The sequence below is a fragment of the Canis lupus genome, chromosome 15 (genome assembly GCF_011100685.1).
Source record: "Canis lupus familiaris isolate Mischka breed German Shepherd chromosome 15, alternate assembly UU_Cfam_GSD_1.0, whole genome shotgun sequence".
Lineage (NCBI taxonomy): Eukaryota > Metazoa > Chordata > Mammalia > Carnivora > Canidae > Canis > Canis lupus.
In genome coordinates, this window is record NC_049236.1 from 50560724 (window position 1) to 50579371 (window position 18648).

General features: G+C 33.0%; 1 protein-coding gene across 4 annotated transcripts in view; it reads right to left on the bottom strand.

The window, feature by feature from the left end:
- The window catches only part of FBXW7 (F-box and WD repeat domain containing 7), a 231238-nt gene that overhangs the window by 17864 nt on the left and 194726 nt on the right, over positions 1 to 18648 (bottom strand). For 3 of the 4 annotated variants that reach the window (XM_038559027.1, XM_038559028.1, XM_038559030.1), the window contains 2 exons: positions 12345 to 12427; positions 9193 to 9334 (listed from right to left, as the gene is read on the bottom strand). In XM_038559027.1, coding sequence (XP_038414955.1) covers positions 9193 to 9334; positions 12345 to 12427 — 225 coding nt within the window. Of the gene's footprint in view, positions 1 to 9192; positions 9335 to 12344; positions 12428 to 14862; positions 15290 to 18648 lie in introns of those variants that run through there. The other variant, XM_038559029.1, reaches the window with a different exon arrangement.

Here is an 18648-nt window from a genome sequence, read left to right on the forward strand (position 1 = left end):
TGTCAATAAGGCACTCATCTGAGGGTTAGGATACTGGCAGCATAATTTAGAGAAAAATTAATAAGTGGATATACTGCACATCTGACAAGTGTCTTCCACAAAATAAAAGATCTTTGACTTACCATGTGAAAATAATTTCAGGTAAAAACCAGCAAAAGTATGAAACAGTAACTGACTTAGTAATAAAATTAGAGTATAAACAAAAGGGTCAGAAACAAAGTATTACATTATGGAAAAACAAAAAAACATCATAATTTTTTAAAATATGAGTTACTTTAAACTAGACTAGGGGATTATTTATTTATTTATTCATTCCGGTGAGGAACATCTGCACAAAAGAGCCATGACTCTTAAAAGGAAAAATTTAAAAACCATGTGAATAATTTAAAATGTTAGAATTAAAAAAAAAAAAAGTTAGAATTTCCCCTCATGATAATCACGTAAAACATTTAAGTAACCTTGTGATATTTAATTAAGAGAAAGAACATCCTTGAGCAGGCTGATTTCAGTACCTCTGTGAATTATTATGTCCATTTTGGAAGTGGGTGAAGAGAGAACAGTAGGTGGGGTTTAGAGCTAGAAAGATCTGGATTTTGACTTTTCATTTCTTGCTTAAACTGGGAATCTGGATTTTTATAATATGTGAAATAGATAATAACTGCAAACTGAGAGATACCGAGGATCCAGGAAGCCTTATTTAGAATACTTTTTAAAAGTACTTTAAAAAATCTGTATCCCTTTAGAATCTACACTGAATTTCATTTCTTCTTTTCTATCATAAAGTGTAAATTATGTTAATACTATCAAACACTTCAGTTGTACTCCTCCCATTGTACTTATCACAAACATCATTTTATTTAACCATGAAAACTCTGGGAAACATTTCCATTTTATCACCAAATATGAGGAAACACAGGCTCTAACAAATCCTTTTTTTTCTTTTATTTCTATATATATGCATACCCAGAACATTCTTCTGGAATACTCATCATGTATCCTTTTTAGTTAGAGGACTGATAAATAAAAATAAAAAATACGCATATACATGTATCTGCATACACATGACCAATTAAAAGCAGTTCATTTGAAGGTAGATTGTTTTGTTCAGTTTTCCTTATATAGCTTCAAATCCTGGTTCAAAACTTACTTCTTTGAAAAAACTTACACTGATCAATCTCCACTCATCTCTGATCATTTAGTATCAACACTATAAACTCTGATTTATTGATTTACATTCCTCACAGGACTGAAGGTAACATGCTATTCATAACATGCTATTCTTCTGCATCTACATCATAAGGATTCATGGACACTATTCTAAGGACATGACAATTTGGGTGATGGACAACATACAGTGACTAGATTAAAATGCAGCTTTAATTAAGTAACTTGATAGCATAATAATTTTAATGCAAACTTCTTAAACCCCTGTGCATATGTGAATGGCTGCCTTAGAAATAGTTTTTGGAAGTGCTTGTGGTTCAATTTTGATATAAAAATAAAGATATCCTATATAATCTTCTACAGTGAAAAGAGTGAAATACCTTTCAACATATTACTCCTCTATATACTTTACATAAGTTAATAACATCAATAGCTACTATGAATATTTCTGTTTTAAGGTAATATACATGTTTGACGTTTTCTTTTTTTTTCAGTTAACGTATTGTCACTGTTTTCTTAAGAAAGAAAGGAAGAGAAAAACATTATCAATACATGATACAGAACTGCTAATGGATGGCAAATGTCTATTTTCAAGGATTTTAGGGATGGGGTTTAGAATGAAACAAGTCAGATCAGAAGACAAAAACTAATTCAGATCTTAAACATTAAAATCTTAAACATTAAAAACTGTGTCAAAATTTCTACATATTTAAGGCAAAGTTCATGACAAAAATTATGCCTGCATAGCAAAATATTTCTAAACAATGTTTTTGCATTAAACACTATTTGATTTAACAAGTCAGATAAAAAGTATACCTTGATTTAAATTATACATACATTCAGCAGATGGCACTTTGTGACATTTTATTGAAAAGTATCACCACTGATAAGCATTAGCAACATAGGCTATAAACTGATAGTAAATGAGGCTGTTTCCACAACTACACATATCCAATAGTCTAATAATTACTTAAAGTCACATCTGCCAGATGGTTCCAACAAAGGTATGAACCATATAGACACTTTCCTCTCTCTAGCCGGATTTCTTCCCTGAAATCCAGACCACTATATAAAATTGCTTACTCAGTATGTATTCTTAGATATGTAACAGAAACTTAACATGTCCATGATCCTTCTCTTCTGATATGCACATCCACAATCTTCCCTATTTCAGTAAAATGTAATTCTATTCTATTAGTTGCTCAGGCCAAAAACTCTGGAGTCATCCCTGACTCTCCCATTCTCACCACCATCAGATGGTTCTGAATCATCAAGAAATTTTAAGGTCTTAAACTTCAAAATATATCCAGAATCTGACCATTAACTACATTCATTGGTCTAGCTACTATCATCTCTCACCTTATTATTCCTATAACCTCTTACCCAGTCTTTCAACTTCCCATCTCTATCCCTCCTCGTTCTATTCTCCACAAAACAGTCAGTGATACCTACTCTTCTGCTTAAAATTCTCTAGTAGCTTCCTACTTCAAAGCAAAAAACTGAAGTCTTTAGGTTGGCCTACAAGGTTCTAATTTCTTACTCTTGTTTACTTTTCCCTCTTGTTTACTCGCTTTAGCCATAAACACACCAAGCATGCTCTGCTTCAGAGCCTTTCCGCTTGCTGTTCCTGGAACAGTCTTGCCTTGATATCCACATGGCTTGCTTCCTTCTGAGATCTACCTACTCTGGACAACCTGTCTAAAATCGCAAACCATTTCCAAACCCCCTAAACCCCATTCCTTCCCTCTCCCTCTTAGACTATAGTCTAAGTTCTGTGAGAAAGGGTTTTTGGTCTGTTTTGTTCACTACTGTATCCCAAATCCAAAGTAGAACCTAGCACCTGACAGGTGCTCAGTAACTATTTATTGAATAAATAAATGAACCCCCAAAGAGTCAGGAAGTACCACACCACCACCATCTCAAAATTCTCTCCAGAGTATTTCTAGTAGATACTTATATTTGACATTATTATTAGAACTTAACTTGTTTAGTCTGGTTCCAAGATTGGTTCCAAATTTTGTATAGATACATGATTTACCAGTAAGGGAAGTATGTGTTAACTTGAAGACCTAGCAGTTAATGAGTATATTAAAACAAAATAACAACAACCCACACCAAACTTTAATGAGGAATAGTGGAAAGAGCACTGAATTGGAGATCAAAAAACCCAACCCTTGGAGAAGATACTTCCACTAATTAGATTACAGTTTAACCTCTGCAGGCCTTCGTTTCTGTATCTGCACAAGTGATAGGTAATTCTGATAATTATTTTATTTCTGTCCTGAAAAATATTTGTCCCAGATAAAAGCATCTTCCTTTGGTCTTTTATGGTAAAGTTATGTGAAAACATATTTAAGGGGACAGGAAAAACATTCCAAATTTGAAGAGGATCATGAGAAACAAAACTTACTTTGTGGATATAACTTGCAAATGCAAACTTGAAAATTCCCCCATGGAAGTGGTATTTTATTTCAGATAATTAGAGAATGAAGGTAGGAGAGAATATAAGGAACACTGAATTATAATCAGGAGCTTGGGTTTCACCAGTAAATTCACCATGGAACTATGAAAGTCCCCTAATTAATCTGTCTCAGAGACCCCATCTGTATAATGAGGGGCTTGGTCCAGACCAGTGTTTATCCAAATGCTGGTTGAGGAGTATAAGAATCAGTCCTAAAACTCACCATCAAAGAATCTGATGCAGTGGTCAAGGTGGAGCTGAGGACACTTTATGTTTTAAATAAACAACTCAAAAATGAATGAATGAATGAATGAATGAATGAACAAACAACAACTCATCCAGTATTGATGCAAGTGACTCACATACCAGTAGTGGTTACTAGTCTGGATGACATCTATATAGCCCATTCAGACAAACATTTTATGACTTTGGGCAGTACTGTGCCTGAATTTCATGTGGTCAAGAACTCACTTCTTATAACTTTTTTAAACTCTTCCTCACATAGGGTTTCTTGATCATATTGCCTCAAATACAATTGCAAAGTAATTCTGAATTCATTTTCTTTTGGCATTATCAATATTTTGTTGACTAGCAAATAAAAAGACCTATATAAAATAAGTTAGAGAACATGTACAATTTCTAAGTGTTAACATGGAACTTAATTAAATCCTTCAAAAGAGTTTTATTCCACTTTTAATTTCAAAACGCAGAAGTATTTTCTACATTATTTAAAAATATTTTGAAGGTATTTTCAAAGTACATTCACGGTTTTAGTGCAATGCAAATTTGTTTTGATTAAAATAATGCTAATACAGTTAGTCTAGTAACATTTGTATGAAGCTGTTTTTAATAGTCCTTTTTTAGAACTGAGAAAAGTAAGGCTCGTAAAGGTTACCTCTTGACCAAAAGAGGAAACTAACGTTTACTGAGTCTCCACTATATTTCCAAATACACATACATAAATACAAATACATAAGCACATTTACATGTTGTCTTCTATCTGACAACTTTTTAGTGTTAAATCTGTTTTATAAAGAATGAAAATAAGGCAAGAGCGGTTACATGATAACAACAAAATTCCCTAGTATTAGGAGGTAAAGCCAAAATACATACTAAGATCTTTTTCTTCTAAATTGTATGTGCTTCTCATTGTATCAGGGTACTTCTTTATGTAAATTTCAACATAAGATGTTATTGTTATTGGTGCCTTTTCTTGCTATAAAATTTTCAAGTAAAAAAACCTATGTGTTAACACCCAAATACACAAGTATACAAAATGACCAATCTCTGCCCCCAAATAAACAGGATGAAGCATCAATCTGGTTGCCAAAAAGAGCAGAATCAATGACTACTAAAAATTTAAACAGTACAAAATTTCTGTTTTTTTTTGTTATGTTTTGAATTTCTACTTCTATTTTGCGGTGGTGTTTTGTTTCAATTTCCCTCTATCCAAAATGGTGTATCATTTGTTCTCATTCAATTTATAAATGGAGTACAGGGTACTTTGTTAGAATAGATGGAGCTGGACCAAAACAATGCTGTATCACTGCCTTAGGAGCAATAGCAGAACAGTAAGGGGAAAAGCTCTCCCATTTTGCTTGTTATGCAACGGAAAAGTCCTCATTAAATACCCCCACAGCACATCTGTAGAAATCATGCCAGCTTAATTATCCCTCAACTATATAGCACATAGGTCAACTCATGACTCCCCCCATTTTACTATGAAATTATATCTCTCTACATGTTAGGCATGAAAGCATTGTAAGCTTTTAGGCAAGTGATTCATCTCTAGTTCCTTTGGCGCCAGACCTGAAAAGAAAGGGCAATGTCCAACAATGAGGCCTTGGGTGTGTCAGAAATGGATATGGTATTCAAAGGATTAAGGTCCTGATATACCTGTCTAGTTGGCCTTTTGTTGCTAGTAGATTTCTTTGCTGCAGAATATTTATCTGAAAAAATACATATAGTACTATATACCTTTGGGGTAATTCTAACTGTTATTCCTTTTTTTTTTAAATTTTTATTTATTTATGATAGTCACAGAGAGAAAGAGAGAGAGAGAGAGAGAGAGAGAGAGAGGCAGAGAGAGAAGCAGGCTCCATGCACTGGGAGCCTGATGTGGGATTCGATCCCGGGTCTCCAGGATCACGCCCTGGGTCAAAGGCAGGCGCCAAACCGCTGTGCCACCCAGGGATCCCTCTACCTGTTATTCCTATTAGCTAAGAACAAGTTTTCTTCACTGCATCTACTTGTCATATGAAAAGTAATCAAATGGAGTTTTTTGTTTGTTTGTTTTTACAGAACAAAAGCTAATGTAATATTTTCTTTAGCTTATTGAATCTCTTTAATCCTAGGATACGACTTTTTAAAAAACAAGTAACATTTCTGAAGATGGAATGCATCTAATAACCCATGGTATCTCAGACTTGATGACATACAATATGTGGTACCATGTGGACATTTCATTAAGAAAAGTATGAGCTAGGGGCACCTGAGTGGCCCAGTTGGTTAAGCATCTGCCTTCAGCTCAAGTCATGATCTCAGGGTCCTGGGATCCAGCCCTGTTGTTAGGCTCCCTGCTCAGTGAGGAGCCTGCTTCTCCCTCTGCCTCTGCTGCTGCCCCTGCTTGTGCTTTCTCAAAGAAATAAATAAAATCTTAAAAAAAAAAAAAAAAAAAAAAGAAGTATGAGCTAGCTAAATAAGCAAGCATTATACAAAGAACTCCCTAAAACATCCTCACTACAAAATAAAGCACAAATGCTCCCTTCTATACATCAATATTTGAGAGAGTTCTCTTAAAATTGGGAAAAGTCTAAATGACTAGCAAAGAATATTTTGGTACTCTAAAACACTGGAAAGGGATGCCTGCGTAGCTCAGTGGTTGAGCATCTACCTTCAGAGAAGTCTGCTTTTCCCTCTGCCTGTCTCTGCCTCTCTGTCTCTCATGAACAGATAAAATCTTTTAAAAAAATAACAAAATAAATATAACACTGGAAAAAATGGGCCCATATCACATACAAAATAAATCTCACTTTATGACCTTCTGATAAGAAATAAAGCTTTTCATATAAAATAAAAATTTTGCAGGCTGTCCACAATGATGAGAAAACTATCAGTGAGAGCCTAATTTTCAATCATGTTGATACTTTCTTGTAAAAATGATATGAAATCAGGGGCACCTGGGTGCCTCAGTCAGTTAAGCAACTGCCTTTGGCTCAGGTCATGATCAGAGGGTCCTGAGATCCAGCCTCACATCGGGCTCCCTGTTCAGTGGGGAGTCTGCTTCTCCCTCTTCCTCTATTCCCTACCCCCATTCCACTCACGCTTGCTAGCTAAATAAATAAATAAATAAATAAATAAATAAATAAATAAATAAATAAAAATCTTTTAAAAATGCTATGATGTCTTCTGCATTGCTCTCAAGTCCTCCGTATGCAAGCATGACAACACATACCTGTATTTCCATCTCTTTGGCTTAACCAGAGATAATAAAAATCTTACAGTATTTCTTTGGCAGTATGAATGTCTGAGTCCTACTTTCACCTCTTACTGATGGGGTAAATTTCTTATCAAAAGGATATAATAAAAAAAATTAAAGTTCTGAATGCATGCATAGGAAAGAATTAATTAAAATTAAAAAAAAATCAAGAACCTAAGGTAAAAGAGCTGGGAGGAGGAGAGGGAATAATCCTCAGGGAAAGGTAAGTTTAATCAATATGTGCCTATGAAAATGAAAAAAAATTCTTTGTAATTGTTGTTCATAACATTATAATATGAATAGTATATTAACTTTAAGTCCTCTAATCCAGATTCTCAATCTCAGCAACTGGTGATTTTGGGCTCCATAACACTTTGCTATAGGAGGCTGTCTTTTACATGGTCCCTACCCACTAGATGCCAGCAGTGTCCTGCCCTCCACCTCACCAGCTGCAACAACCAAAAATGTTTCAACAGAGGAAAAATCTGCCCCCTGTTGAGAACCACTGCTCTAACCTTTCAGTTACCAACTGAAGAAAAAAGGTTACCCTAGTTTCTCTGAAATCACCTGAAGGGCAGAAGACAATTTTTAAAATCCATTTAAAAGCAACACTGATTCAAGTGAATTTTCCAACTATGGAAGAAAAAGATTAGGACATTTATTTAGTTCTTGCCCAGGAATTTAATATATAAGGATTTACATAATGGACATCTTAAAAACTTAAAATATCAAATAAAGTCAAGTAAAGTATCTTTTTTCCTTATGTATTTTTATTCCCTTATGCATTCATAAAATACCACCAATCAAGCAGGAAGAGGTAAGGAAATATATTCATTTTACATTAGTGCCATGGCTAATATCAGAGACAGCTTCACTTTACATAATTTATTTTATTTGGTATTTACAAAGAATAATTAAGCAAGTGTTTACTCTAGGTCAACTATTTGTCTAAATACTTGATTTATATGTATTACCTCACTGGAAAAAGATATATCAATTTACTATCACTATTAGGAGTTATAAAATTCATAAAAGAGGCTTGGTTATAGCCAAACTTCCCAGTAAACTTTCAGAGAATTTAAATGCCGGTAAAATACAGTAACCAGAATTTGAACATGATAAGCCATGCGTAAGCATGGCACAGATGAAAAGAAGCTGTATCAACTCCTGGAGACTATTAGGGTAACAGTGATGGGTAAGTCATCACCAGTGACTAATTAGCAGAGTTCCTACATTACTCCTAAATGTTTAACTTCCAGATAATATATTTTATTTATCTTTTTAAATATTTATTTATTTCAGAGAGAGAGAGAGAGAGTGCACACGCAAGTGGAGGGAAGGGTAAAGGGAGGTGGAGGGATCCTCAAGCAGGCTCCCTGCCGTGCGAGGGTCATGGTGCTCAATCCCAGGACCCTGAGATCATGACCTGAGCAGAAACCAAGAGTTGGCTGCTTGACTGACTGAGCCACCCAGGTACTTCTTAAGCAATGAATTTTAGAAAGTACATTCAGCAACCCCAGAAACCCAAACATAAAGGAGAAAAGGAAGAAAGTTCTTATTATCTAAAAAGCAATAAAAAATGCAAACGCACACTAACACAAAATAAGCACTGGATTCTCTCGATTAATACACTTAAAAATTAAAATGAGCTCCCTTATTTTCAATAGCATTTTTTTATTGACATATACTGCACATAACACAAAACTCACCATTTAAAATGTACACTTAAATGGTTCCCAGCATACCTATCTTGCTGTGCAACCATCATCACTATCAACTCCAGAATATTTCCATTACCCCAGAAAGAGATCTTGTACCTATTAGCAGTTAGTCCCAATATCCCCTCACCAATCACATAGCAATCACTAATCTACATTCCCTTGTATCAATTTGCCTGTTCTGGATATTTCATGTAAATAATAATCATGCAAAATGTGGCTTTTTGTGTCTGGCTTCTTTCACTGAACAAAATATTTTCAAGGTTCATCCATGATGTAGCATATAACAGTTCCTTTTCATGGCTGAATAATCCCCTATTTTTTGCAGTGATTAAGTAAAGCATTTCAAGTACTGTGTTTAGACATGTCACCTGAAACATTTTCAGCCATTCCTGGAGGCCTGTAGGTGGTTGGACAGATGTAATTCGGCGTCGTTGCTGCCCTTGGCCATTGGCTGCTCTCAGGTCTCCAAAAGTTGTTGGTGTTGCTGAACATGGTACAAGCCCAGTGGTACTACAAAAAAAAACAAAAAAAAACAAAAAAACAAAACAAAAAAACAAACCCACAAGAGTGGAAACAGAGATAGGCATTTATTAAGAGTAATGGGCTCTAATTTAATAATAATAATGATCTGGCATGTTTCAAATATCAATAGAATTATCACTTTCATTTGCTTATTCTCAGAGAGCAAGGATATACAAAATCTATTCTGCTATTCTTAGAGTTGGTTTCCTCCCTCCTACGTAGCCACCTGTTATTATCCCAGCAATGCTAATTGCAACCAAATGACAGAATCTCTATGGCAAAACTGCAACTTGTTGATACATACAAATAATGCTAAAATATATCTTTAGAAGATACAGGTCCCACCTCTCTTTGTGACAGGTCTTCAGTAACTTAATTAAATAAAAGTTTAAATTTCCTTAATAAAAAGAGCTGTAAAACCTACTAATGCTTTAAAAGATTCATATGTAGAAGTAGGATGCTCAAATATCTTGGACTTTTCACAAGATGCATTCTAAATTATTTACAATATTTATCTATTTCTCTCCAACTTTTCACTGTCATTTATAAAGCTTAGCAGGAACAAGTCTTGATTAGACATAGATTTACTCAAAACAGTTAAATATTGAAAACTTACTATATTATACGTAAAATTAAATAAAATGAGATGATCTAACACTTCTATCCAATAATTTAAACTCTGAGATATTAAAGAAAACAAACCAACCTGAAATTTAGTTCTGCCACTAGCAAAATAAAAGAGTCAAGACTAGAAGATCTATTTCTAAAATTGTCCAACTCTCCTAAAAATGATGAATAGCAGAAAAAGTATAGTTATAACCAAGTTATTAATATTTTAAGCTTTACTTTCTAATTTCAACACATAATTAAATTATTTAATCTTGAGGTAAATACTGAATATCTCTATTTTAGGGACATTTGGAAAAAAAGTACAAGGAGATTCATAATTACATTTGTGAAATAATCTTCAATTTATTGAGCTATGATAATAAAGTATTTTAGATCCGAAGAACATACAAATTGTATACTACTAGCACAATACCTAGCTCTGATAAGTTGCTAATGAAACAACTCCTCCAATCCTTCTCTATCCAGTGTATCTCATTATTTTGTTAAAAAATAAGTCTTATCACCAGGTTTTACAGAAAAATCTATGTATCTACCACCTTTAAATCTTTTAGCATTATACATCTATGATAATCTCTAACATACAATTAAATTTTATCTTCCTGTCTATCAAATTTCAAAGGTAAGCTCTATTTTCTTCTCCAAACTGAAACAGAATGGGATCATAACTGAAATTTTCTAATAAAGAAGATGGAAAATCATAGCTTCATTCTTATTAGAAAATCTGTCAAAAAATTTTTAAAAACACCAAATATATCCTGACAAACTCTCCAAAAAGACATGGAAATCAATACACTGTTTGGTTTGCTTTGGTAAGATTATATGTTAAAAGGCTGAAAACAGAACTTGTACCTTTTCAAGTGCTTTCTCAATATAAAAAGTGAGCAACTAAAGGCAAATTTTATTAAATTGTGTTCTGTAGTAAAAATTCAGCATTTATTTACAAGCTGCCTTAAACACAACTGAATAATTTAACGCCTTTGTCTTGGTATCAGCCATATTAATATTAAACCAAAATGATATGGTTGACTGGAATCTACATATTAAAAATAGCACATTCTTACATTAAACTCAACTTTCTCAACCAAGAAATACTTTATCAAGACTAGAAGGTAAAAGTAAAAATGAAGTGAAGAGTTCCTCTTGTCTATGACTCCACACCCTCTGGTGGAGGTGCCCAAAACACAGTGAAACTGTCAAAAAGCAAAGGGTAGGTAAGAGAGAAAGGGACGGGACAATCATTAAGGGGGAATCACACAGAAAGCACTTCCTGAATAAAAAGGAGATAGTTTTATTTTTCTCGTCTATATCATCTCTGTATTTTGTGCACATAAAACGAATTATTATGATTTCTAAATTTCAGGGAAGAGCAATTGAAAAAAAAATTTTCCTACAACTGAATGAAATAAAAATATAAACTCTTTCTTTGAAAAAAAAAAAAAGAGATGCAATCTCTAACAATGCTCAATCACAGAAACTTCAGTCTGAGCAATGTTAATTTTGTTGCCTCTTATATAATAAACATAACTTTAAGTCAAAATATTTAGGGGAAATGAAATGTCACCATCATGAAGTTCTTATGGCTTCTATAAGCTAACTTTTAATCAGTAATTTGAAAAAGTGACAATTATGCAAAAAAGACCCAAAAAAGCTCTGAAGATACTTTTGTCATTTAAATTTTAAAATACCAAATTCCGAATGACATCCAAAGCCATTTTTAATTGGCTGGGTAACAGATATTGTGTTTAAGTTAGCCTAATTAGCATGAGAGTTGGAAAAGTTTTATATTGATGTAAAATCCAAAAATGATAGAATGGTGCACAAAACAAGACTACAATTGTATTTAGTTGTTATGGAAACTATGTTACCAGTGTGGAAATGTATGTGTTAAAAACATAAGATCTACCAAGCAAATAAAAGGGGATTTCTAACACAGTAAGATTTATTTAGTAACTGTGAGGTTTATTTCACTGCTAATAAATGTATCTTCAATTCTGCATATATAAATATCTACCCTAGAATAGCTGTTGCTATAGTTACAAGATATATTTGCTCATATTCACATTTTAGAATTTACTTTTTAGAATTCCTTAAAATTTGTGATTTAGAAATTTTGTTCATAAGAGAAATTTTGCTTGTGTCTTATTTCAAAGTATTAGTAAGAAAAATATAAGCTATAGTGGTAGTCATTCTTTTATTTAAAATTATGTATTTCTCAATTTTTAGTGATCTCAAAATATGCTATAGAGTCAACAGTACTCGTTACCTTATAATTCTATGAGAATAAACTGGAAGAAATGTTTTTGGAATCATCACTTCTTTAAAGAAACATAAGAATAATAAGAGAATTAATTATTATACTCAGTATTACCTTGTGTATTCTGAGACTTTGCATGGTTTCTTTCCCAAAGAAAAAGAGCGGACCTCAGAACCATGGTCCAATTTTCTTTTCATCTATAAGGTAAAGCAAATAAGATAGGTTTAAAAAAAAAGTCACCTGTCCCAACTACTAAATCTTAACATATGCATTGGCAATACTGAAAAAAATTCTTAATTTTCATATGCCTAAATTTTCACTAATTAGGCATAGATAATGTATATAGAAAATAAATGCTTCATGGTTTTTTCTACCTCTTGTACTTTGTTTTACTCTTTAAAGACTAGGAAGGTGAATTCCTTCCTATCCAATATTTTGTCTAGAAGAATAGCATATGGTGACTTAAAAATTGATATTCATCATACATATTCCTTGAGAGTGATATACCTTTCACGTTTTCCAGTTTAAGAACCAACACAGGGGAAAAAAACACGTTAATACATACATTACAGAACCATATTTAACACGTCTCTCTTAGTGATCATCATTTTCCTTTAGAAACATAGCTCAAGATAAAATAGCAAAATTTAAAATTTCAAAAGCTGAATGGAAGTAACAATAATTGAATTTAAAACACACAGATTATTACAAAAGTATAAAGAGAACAATGTAAATAAAATGATCTTGAAAAGCAATTATAATAAGGCATAAACAATGAATATGGGCAATGAGGGGAGTAAAAAAAAGTATATATGTAAGAGGAGAGAAGTCTAAAGATGGTATAATAAAGGTGGGGAAAAAGCCATGAATTGATATTTACACAGAATATAACTTCACTCACAGATGCTCACTCAGGACAAAATATTCTAAGTTGAAAAGCAACACCAACAAAAAGATTTAAAAAGAACGAGTTAATCATCTTTGTAAGGTATATCCAATATCTATAGTTTTCAAGAATCTCCTTATGCTATATATGTGTAATACTGTAAATACATTTAGAGTTGCATTTTGTCAACATCAAAATTGAAATATTTATTTTTTATATTTTACCATCTGTTAACTGAGGTTACCTAACTATACATCTGTTATAAAACTAGAAAATAAGATCTGTTAAGATTCAACTTTTTCTATTTCAACAACCCCCTGAGATTTGTATCTTCTAATTAATTACTGTACTACTGAAAATTATGGGGAGGGGGTATCCAGAGTGATAGAGAGCTATCGTCATTTTTATAGCAAGGCGAAAACCCTTGCTTTGCAGCAGACTTCTTACCTACTGCCTCACATGGGAACATCATAACACAGCATGCTACATTATAAATACCAAAGAGAACCAACAAGACTCTAAAAATTTTTGAGCCACAGTATGGATAATAAAGACTACGTTTTTATCATCAGGAAAAAGTCTTCCAAAATACAGAGATGATCTTATGACATTAAGGGCTAGAAAGAGGGTATAACAAGCTAATCCATAATTTATACCTTAGTTCAAGAAATACCTACTGGAAAGAAATGGAACTGGTCTCATTTCAACCCTTCAGAAGTTTCTGTACTCATTACATCGTTTTAGAGTGATTCCTCTCAAAAACCCTTATTTTCTTTCTCCAAGTAATTTTAATAAAAAGCAAAAATAAATATATAAGCTTTAATATATAGACAGCCACGTGCTTGCACGTATATAAATTATAGACATGTATACATGTATACACGCAAATATATCTATCAAGAAGGTCGGTCAGTACAGATTACCTTAAAAATCTAGTTTTTTCATAACTTCTACAGATTCTTATTTTCAAAATTAACATGAGAAACTTTGATATTCATTCTAATTAAGTTGTGATACTGGCTTTCAGAACTTCCCTGGGTATCTTGTAAATACACATTGGTGCAAATGCCATTTGCCACCAAAAGCAAACTTTATTTCCATCTTAGAAATCCTTCAATGAATAAAAATGCCCAAAAAAGACATATCGAGGGAACCATTTAAAAAGGATTTTTTATTTTCAGAATATTTTACCAAATAAAGCACTTTCTGTAGGACTATAGAAGTCTTTTAAATATTATATTGTTTACTGAAAATCTTGACTTTAGAACCAAATATTAATTCTGCAATTTTCTAAGGGCACAGAAAGTAAATACGATCTTTTAAATTATAAGTCCTAAATATCCTAGTGATTCCAGACTTTAAAAGAGTCAACTAAAAGAAGAAAGAAAAGAAATATAAATAAGGTATAGAAAAATTAAAGGCAAAAGATTTCACTAAAAGCCAACTAAGGGTAGAGTATTTCCAGGTCAGCATTTAACGGAGCCACATCTCCGAAGTCTAAATATATTTTTAGTGAAAAATTCCCAGATGAAAATATACATTTTATTTTCAATTTAAAGCTGCTTACAGCTTACGTTGTCTTTGCATTATTTGCTTACATTCACGTTATAAAACAGAATACCAGCCATCCAGCCACCCACCAAAATTAGAGGATACTGCAGCCATCTCTGATGATACAGATTTTCCTTCTCAGGCAGGCACACACACACACAATCATACAACACAGGAAGAAAACAGATTACTTACTTTGTAAAAAATCATTTTTAGTGTGCCGTAGAAACCCATATTTTCTGTATTTTTCCCCTTCAGTGATTCTGTGCCCCCGTGTGTCCGGCTGCTTGGCAGTCTCTGACAATATAAACCTTTTTCAGGTAGGTATGTCACAGATTCTAATGTGGACATGCTCAGGCACGTCAGAAAGGGAAGATCAGGGAGCAGAACCGGCAACAAAACTCCACAGTAAAGGCAAATGCAGCTCAGTATCAAACCGCTTCTCGGGACACACATACATACATGCAGCTTGACTGAGGAGAACTCGAGGGAATAATGAGAGAGAACCGAGAAGATTATTGGAGGAGACTATGCCCTGTCAAAGCCTTGACTGAACAGATTCCTCCCTCAGCAGCAGAGGGATCAGATTACATCTTCCCTTGAACACAGAATGGTGCAGTCCAGGATTCAGCAATGCAGACTGCACATCAATTATATGGTGATCCGCTCCAGGGAACCCGTAAGCACACAACGCACCGAGCAGAGGGAGGATGTGGGCAGCAAATGAGACCGCCCCCGCACGACAGCCCCCTTCCCCTTTCAAACTTTCAGGAGATTATTTTGTATTTTGTAAAACCTGCATTTCCGAAGAGTTTTAAATGGCAAGCATCCTTTCCACAAATAAGTGCTTTCAGAAACATTTTGAAAATGGAATATATTTTCCATACAGTCCTCCCAACAGAAGCTAAGCAGGCTATTTCCACTAACTGTTATCCTATTGCAGTCCTGGCACAGCCTGATCACATTTTTCAAGTAGCTTAGATGGTACAAAATGAGCCATCCCAAAGGGAGAAATTAAATATTCTTTGGGGGGATTTATGCTAAAGTAAACCAGTTTGGAGCAAACAACATTTGCAGAAATTATGTAATAAGTTACATTTTAAATGCATATTTCTTATACTAACATTTAATGAAAATATTCCCTATGTTTTTCCATTTCACTCATGTAAAACATATCATGAAAATTACCACACACTTCATCAATTCTTAGTAATCATGACAATATATTTTTAAGACTATCAGACTGGTATTAAGTATATAAAGTTTGGCCAAAAGACTCTTTCTCCAAAGACAGCAAAAACTGGGCTCATTGGAGAGTCTTACCCTCATTTGTGAATTTAATCTTGAGTAAACAGGAAGTATTGGACCTCCAAAATTATTCTGACAGTGTGTATTGCTTATCTTTAAAAAGGCATTTTACATAATAACAAAATACCAAAACTTGCCTGAAGGCAACCTTTTTCTCAGAATGACTACTTCACAAATCTAGATATTTTATCTTGCAACTTGCTACATGACTAGCTTCAGAAGCAATTATAAGATTCCTTGGACTAGAAAGGCCCATTATTAAGGGTCTAGTTAATTAACTCCTACCCTCCCCATTAACATTCTTTATTACAAGTAAACTGCGTGCCTATGGTGATTTAAGTACTTAAGTTTCTTGAGAAAAAAAGAAATACTATTTGGACTTACTCTCTGCTATAGTTAACAAATGACTTTCATTAGGTAAATGATTCGAAATGCTACATAAAGTAGTATCATAATTTAAAAAATAAATGTTTACCTTTATAACTAAGACATTAAGTCAGTATAATGTCTTTTACTTTAAAACATAAATGAAATAAGACGATCTAAAATTTTATGAAGATGTACATCTTGGATCTTCTGGAAATTACATTCTCTATATTATATTATCTTTTTAAAAAATCTGACTCTTAATTCTTACTCTCAGAAAGAGTATATATATGTACACAGCAAAAAGTTAGTTTTCTAAATAAACAATTAGCTTACTTCAAAGAAAAGTTCTTTTTAAAAAGAAATCTCTCTTAGCAAATAAAAAAAAATTCAACTGTTAGGATTGGACCCATAAACCCTTTGGTTAGAAGATTCAGAGAATTCAAGATTTAAAAAAAAAAACAACAAAAAACAAAAAACAAAGTAAAGAAAAATAATTTCCTCTTTATTATCCACCTCGATTCTGGGCTATCTGAAGAAACTTTTTATAAAATGAACACCTGAAATTTTCCCTAAAACTTGTCACTGGTAACTAGATTATTAGAGTACAAATGGACTACACATCAGTCATCTAACAGTACATACCTTGACTTCAGCTGCAATCATATCCTCTCTCTAAACAAAGTAAATTTTTCAAATTAAGTCTACTTAGTTGTGGACATAGACCAACTTTAATAAACCAAGGACACTGTCTCAAAACTTAGGATATTTAAAGAAGAAAATGACCTATAAGTGTATATTCAAAGAAATGATCTTATGGTTACATAGCTCCTTTATATGGTATGAAGTTATGAGAAAATCTGACCCTCACAAATGCATAACTTATACGTAGGTATATATATATATGCATGCTTCATTTTTTGAATAGGCAAAATATTTGCATGATTCAAAAATCAAAATAATAATAAAAATATATATATATTGAAAATACCTTCCACCACCCCACATCCCTATCTTCCATGGGTCCCATTTGATAATTATTTTTATTAGTTTTTGTCCTTTAAGTGAGAAAGTGTATGTTTATAAGTGCTCACGACTTTATTTTCCCAACATTTCAACAATTCTCCCTACTATCTTGTTTACAATGTTAATTTGAATTGTGAAGAAAGAAATTGGCAAGCAAAACTAGTCAACCAAATCTCTACCCAGATTTCAAGAAAATGAATACAAATAATTGTCAATATTCTGAAGTACTATTAATGAAAGTTGTGATCTATTAATTTCATCATGATCTACAGATGAACAAAGCAAATAAAACCATTCTCCATTCCTATTTATGAGCATCTTGGCTAAAATACAGATGTTCAAACTTTATTCAGAGATTTAGGTTTTTTAGTAGTATGACTGAAAAAGCCTTATGTGTGTTATTTATTTTTATCTTTGTGGTAGGCAGAAACATTTCAAAACTGAGATCAGTCCATAGTCTATGTTAAATAAGTTCAGGAAAAAAAAGTATTTTATGCTCTATGCTAGAATGTTAACTAGTAAGTCCACTGAAAAAAAAGGCTAGTCAACTATTACTGTTAGACAATACTTGTGTTTGTCATCTAAATTTTTAGAATCACTACCTCAATGTCTTAAGTATATTTTCACTATGATAAAGTAAATCTTCATGTAATTTAAGCTAAGTAATAAATTTTCCATTCTATAAAAAAAGTATTTCTTGTGCTGATTATAAACCTATAAACCTTACTGGAAATCTATTAGCAAGGGAAGTGACTGCTAATTCAGACCCAATGTTCATCTCATCACTATCTCCTATTGAGCTAGATATATAAGAAGAATGGATGAGAGGAGCAACTTAACAAAGTCTATCAATCAATTGATCAATCAATCAGCACAAAGATATGAAGATGTACTGTCCCAGAGTCTAAGCCTCTGGGAAATAAGGCAAAAGAATGATTAACCTGTGAACTAGCACAAGAGAAGTGGCTCCTTCTGACACATTAGTTGGACTGACTAAGTTTTTAGAAGGGCAAGTTGTACTTATGGGCAGAAACCAAAACTAATCTACATGTAAATACTGAGAACAATACAAACAGTAGTCTTCACTGAATCATGTATCTTCAGAGAAGTATGTATCTTTATACATAGTGTCAACAGGGGAAGGAGTGATAAAGTAACTTTTCTCCACCTTGACTCTCAGAGTTCATTATTTCTATTTTAAATATATTCTTATATTATTACACTTATCATACCTCATTGTCATTATTTTTATACATCTTTCTCCACTACTATTTACTCCTT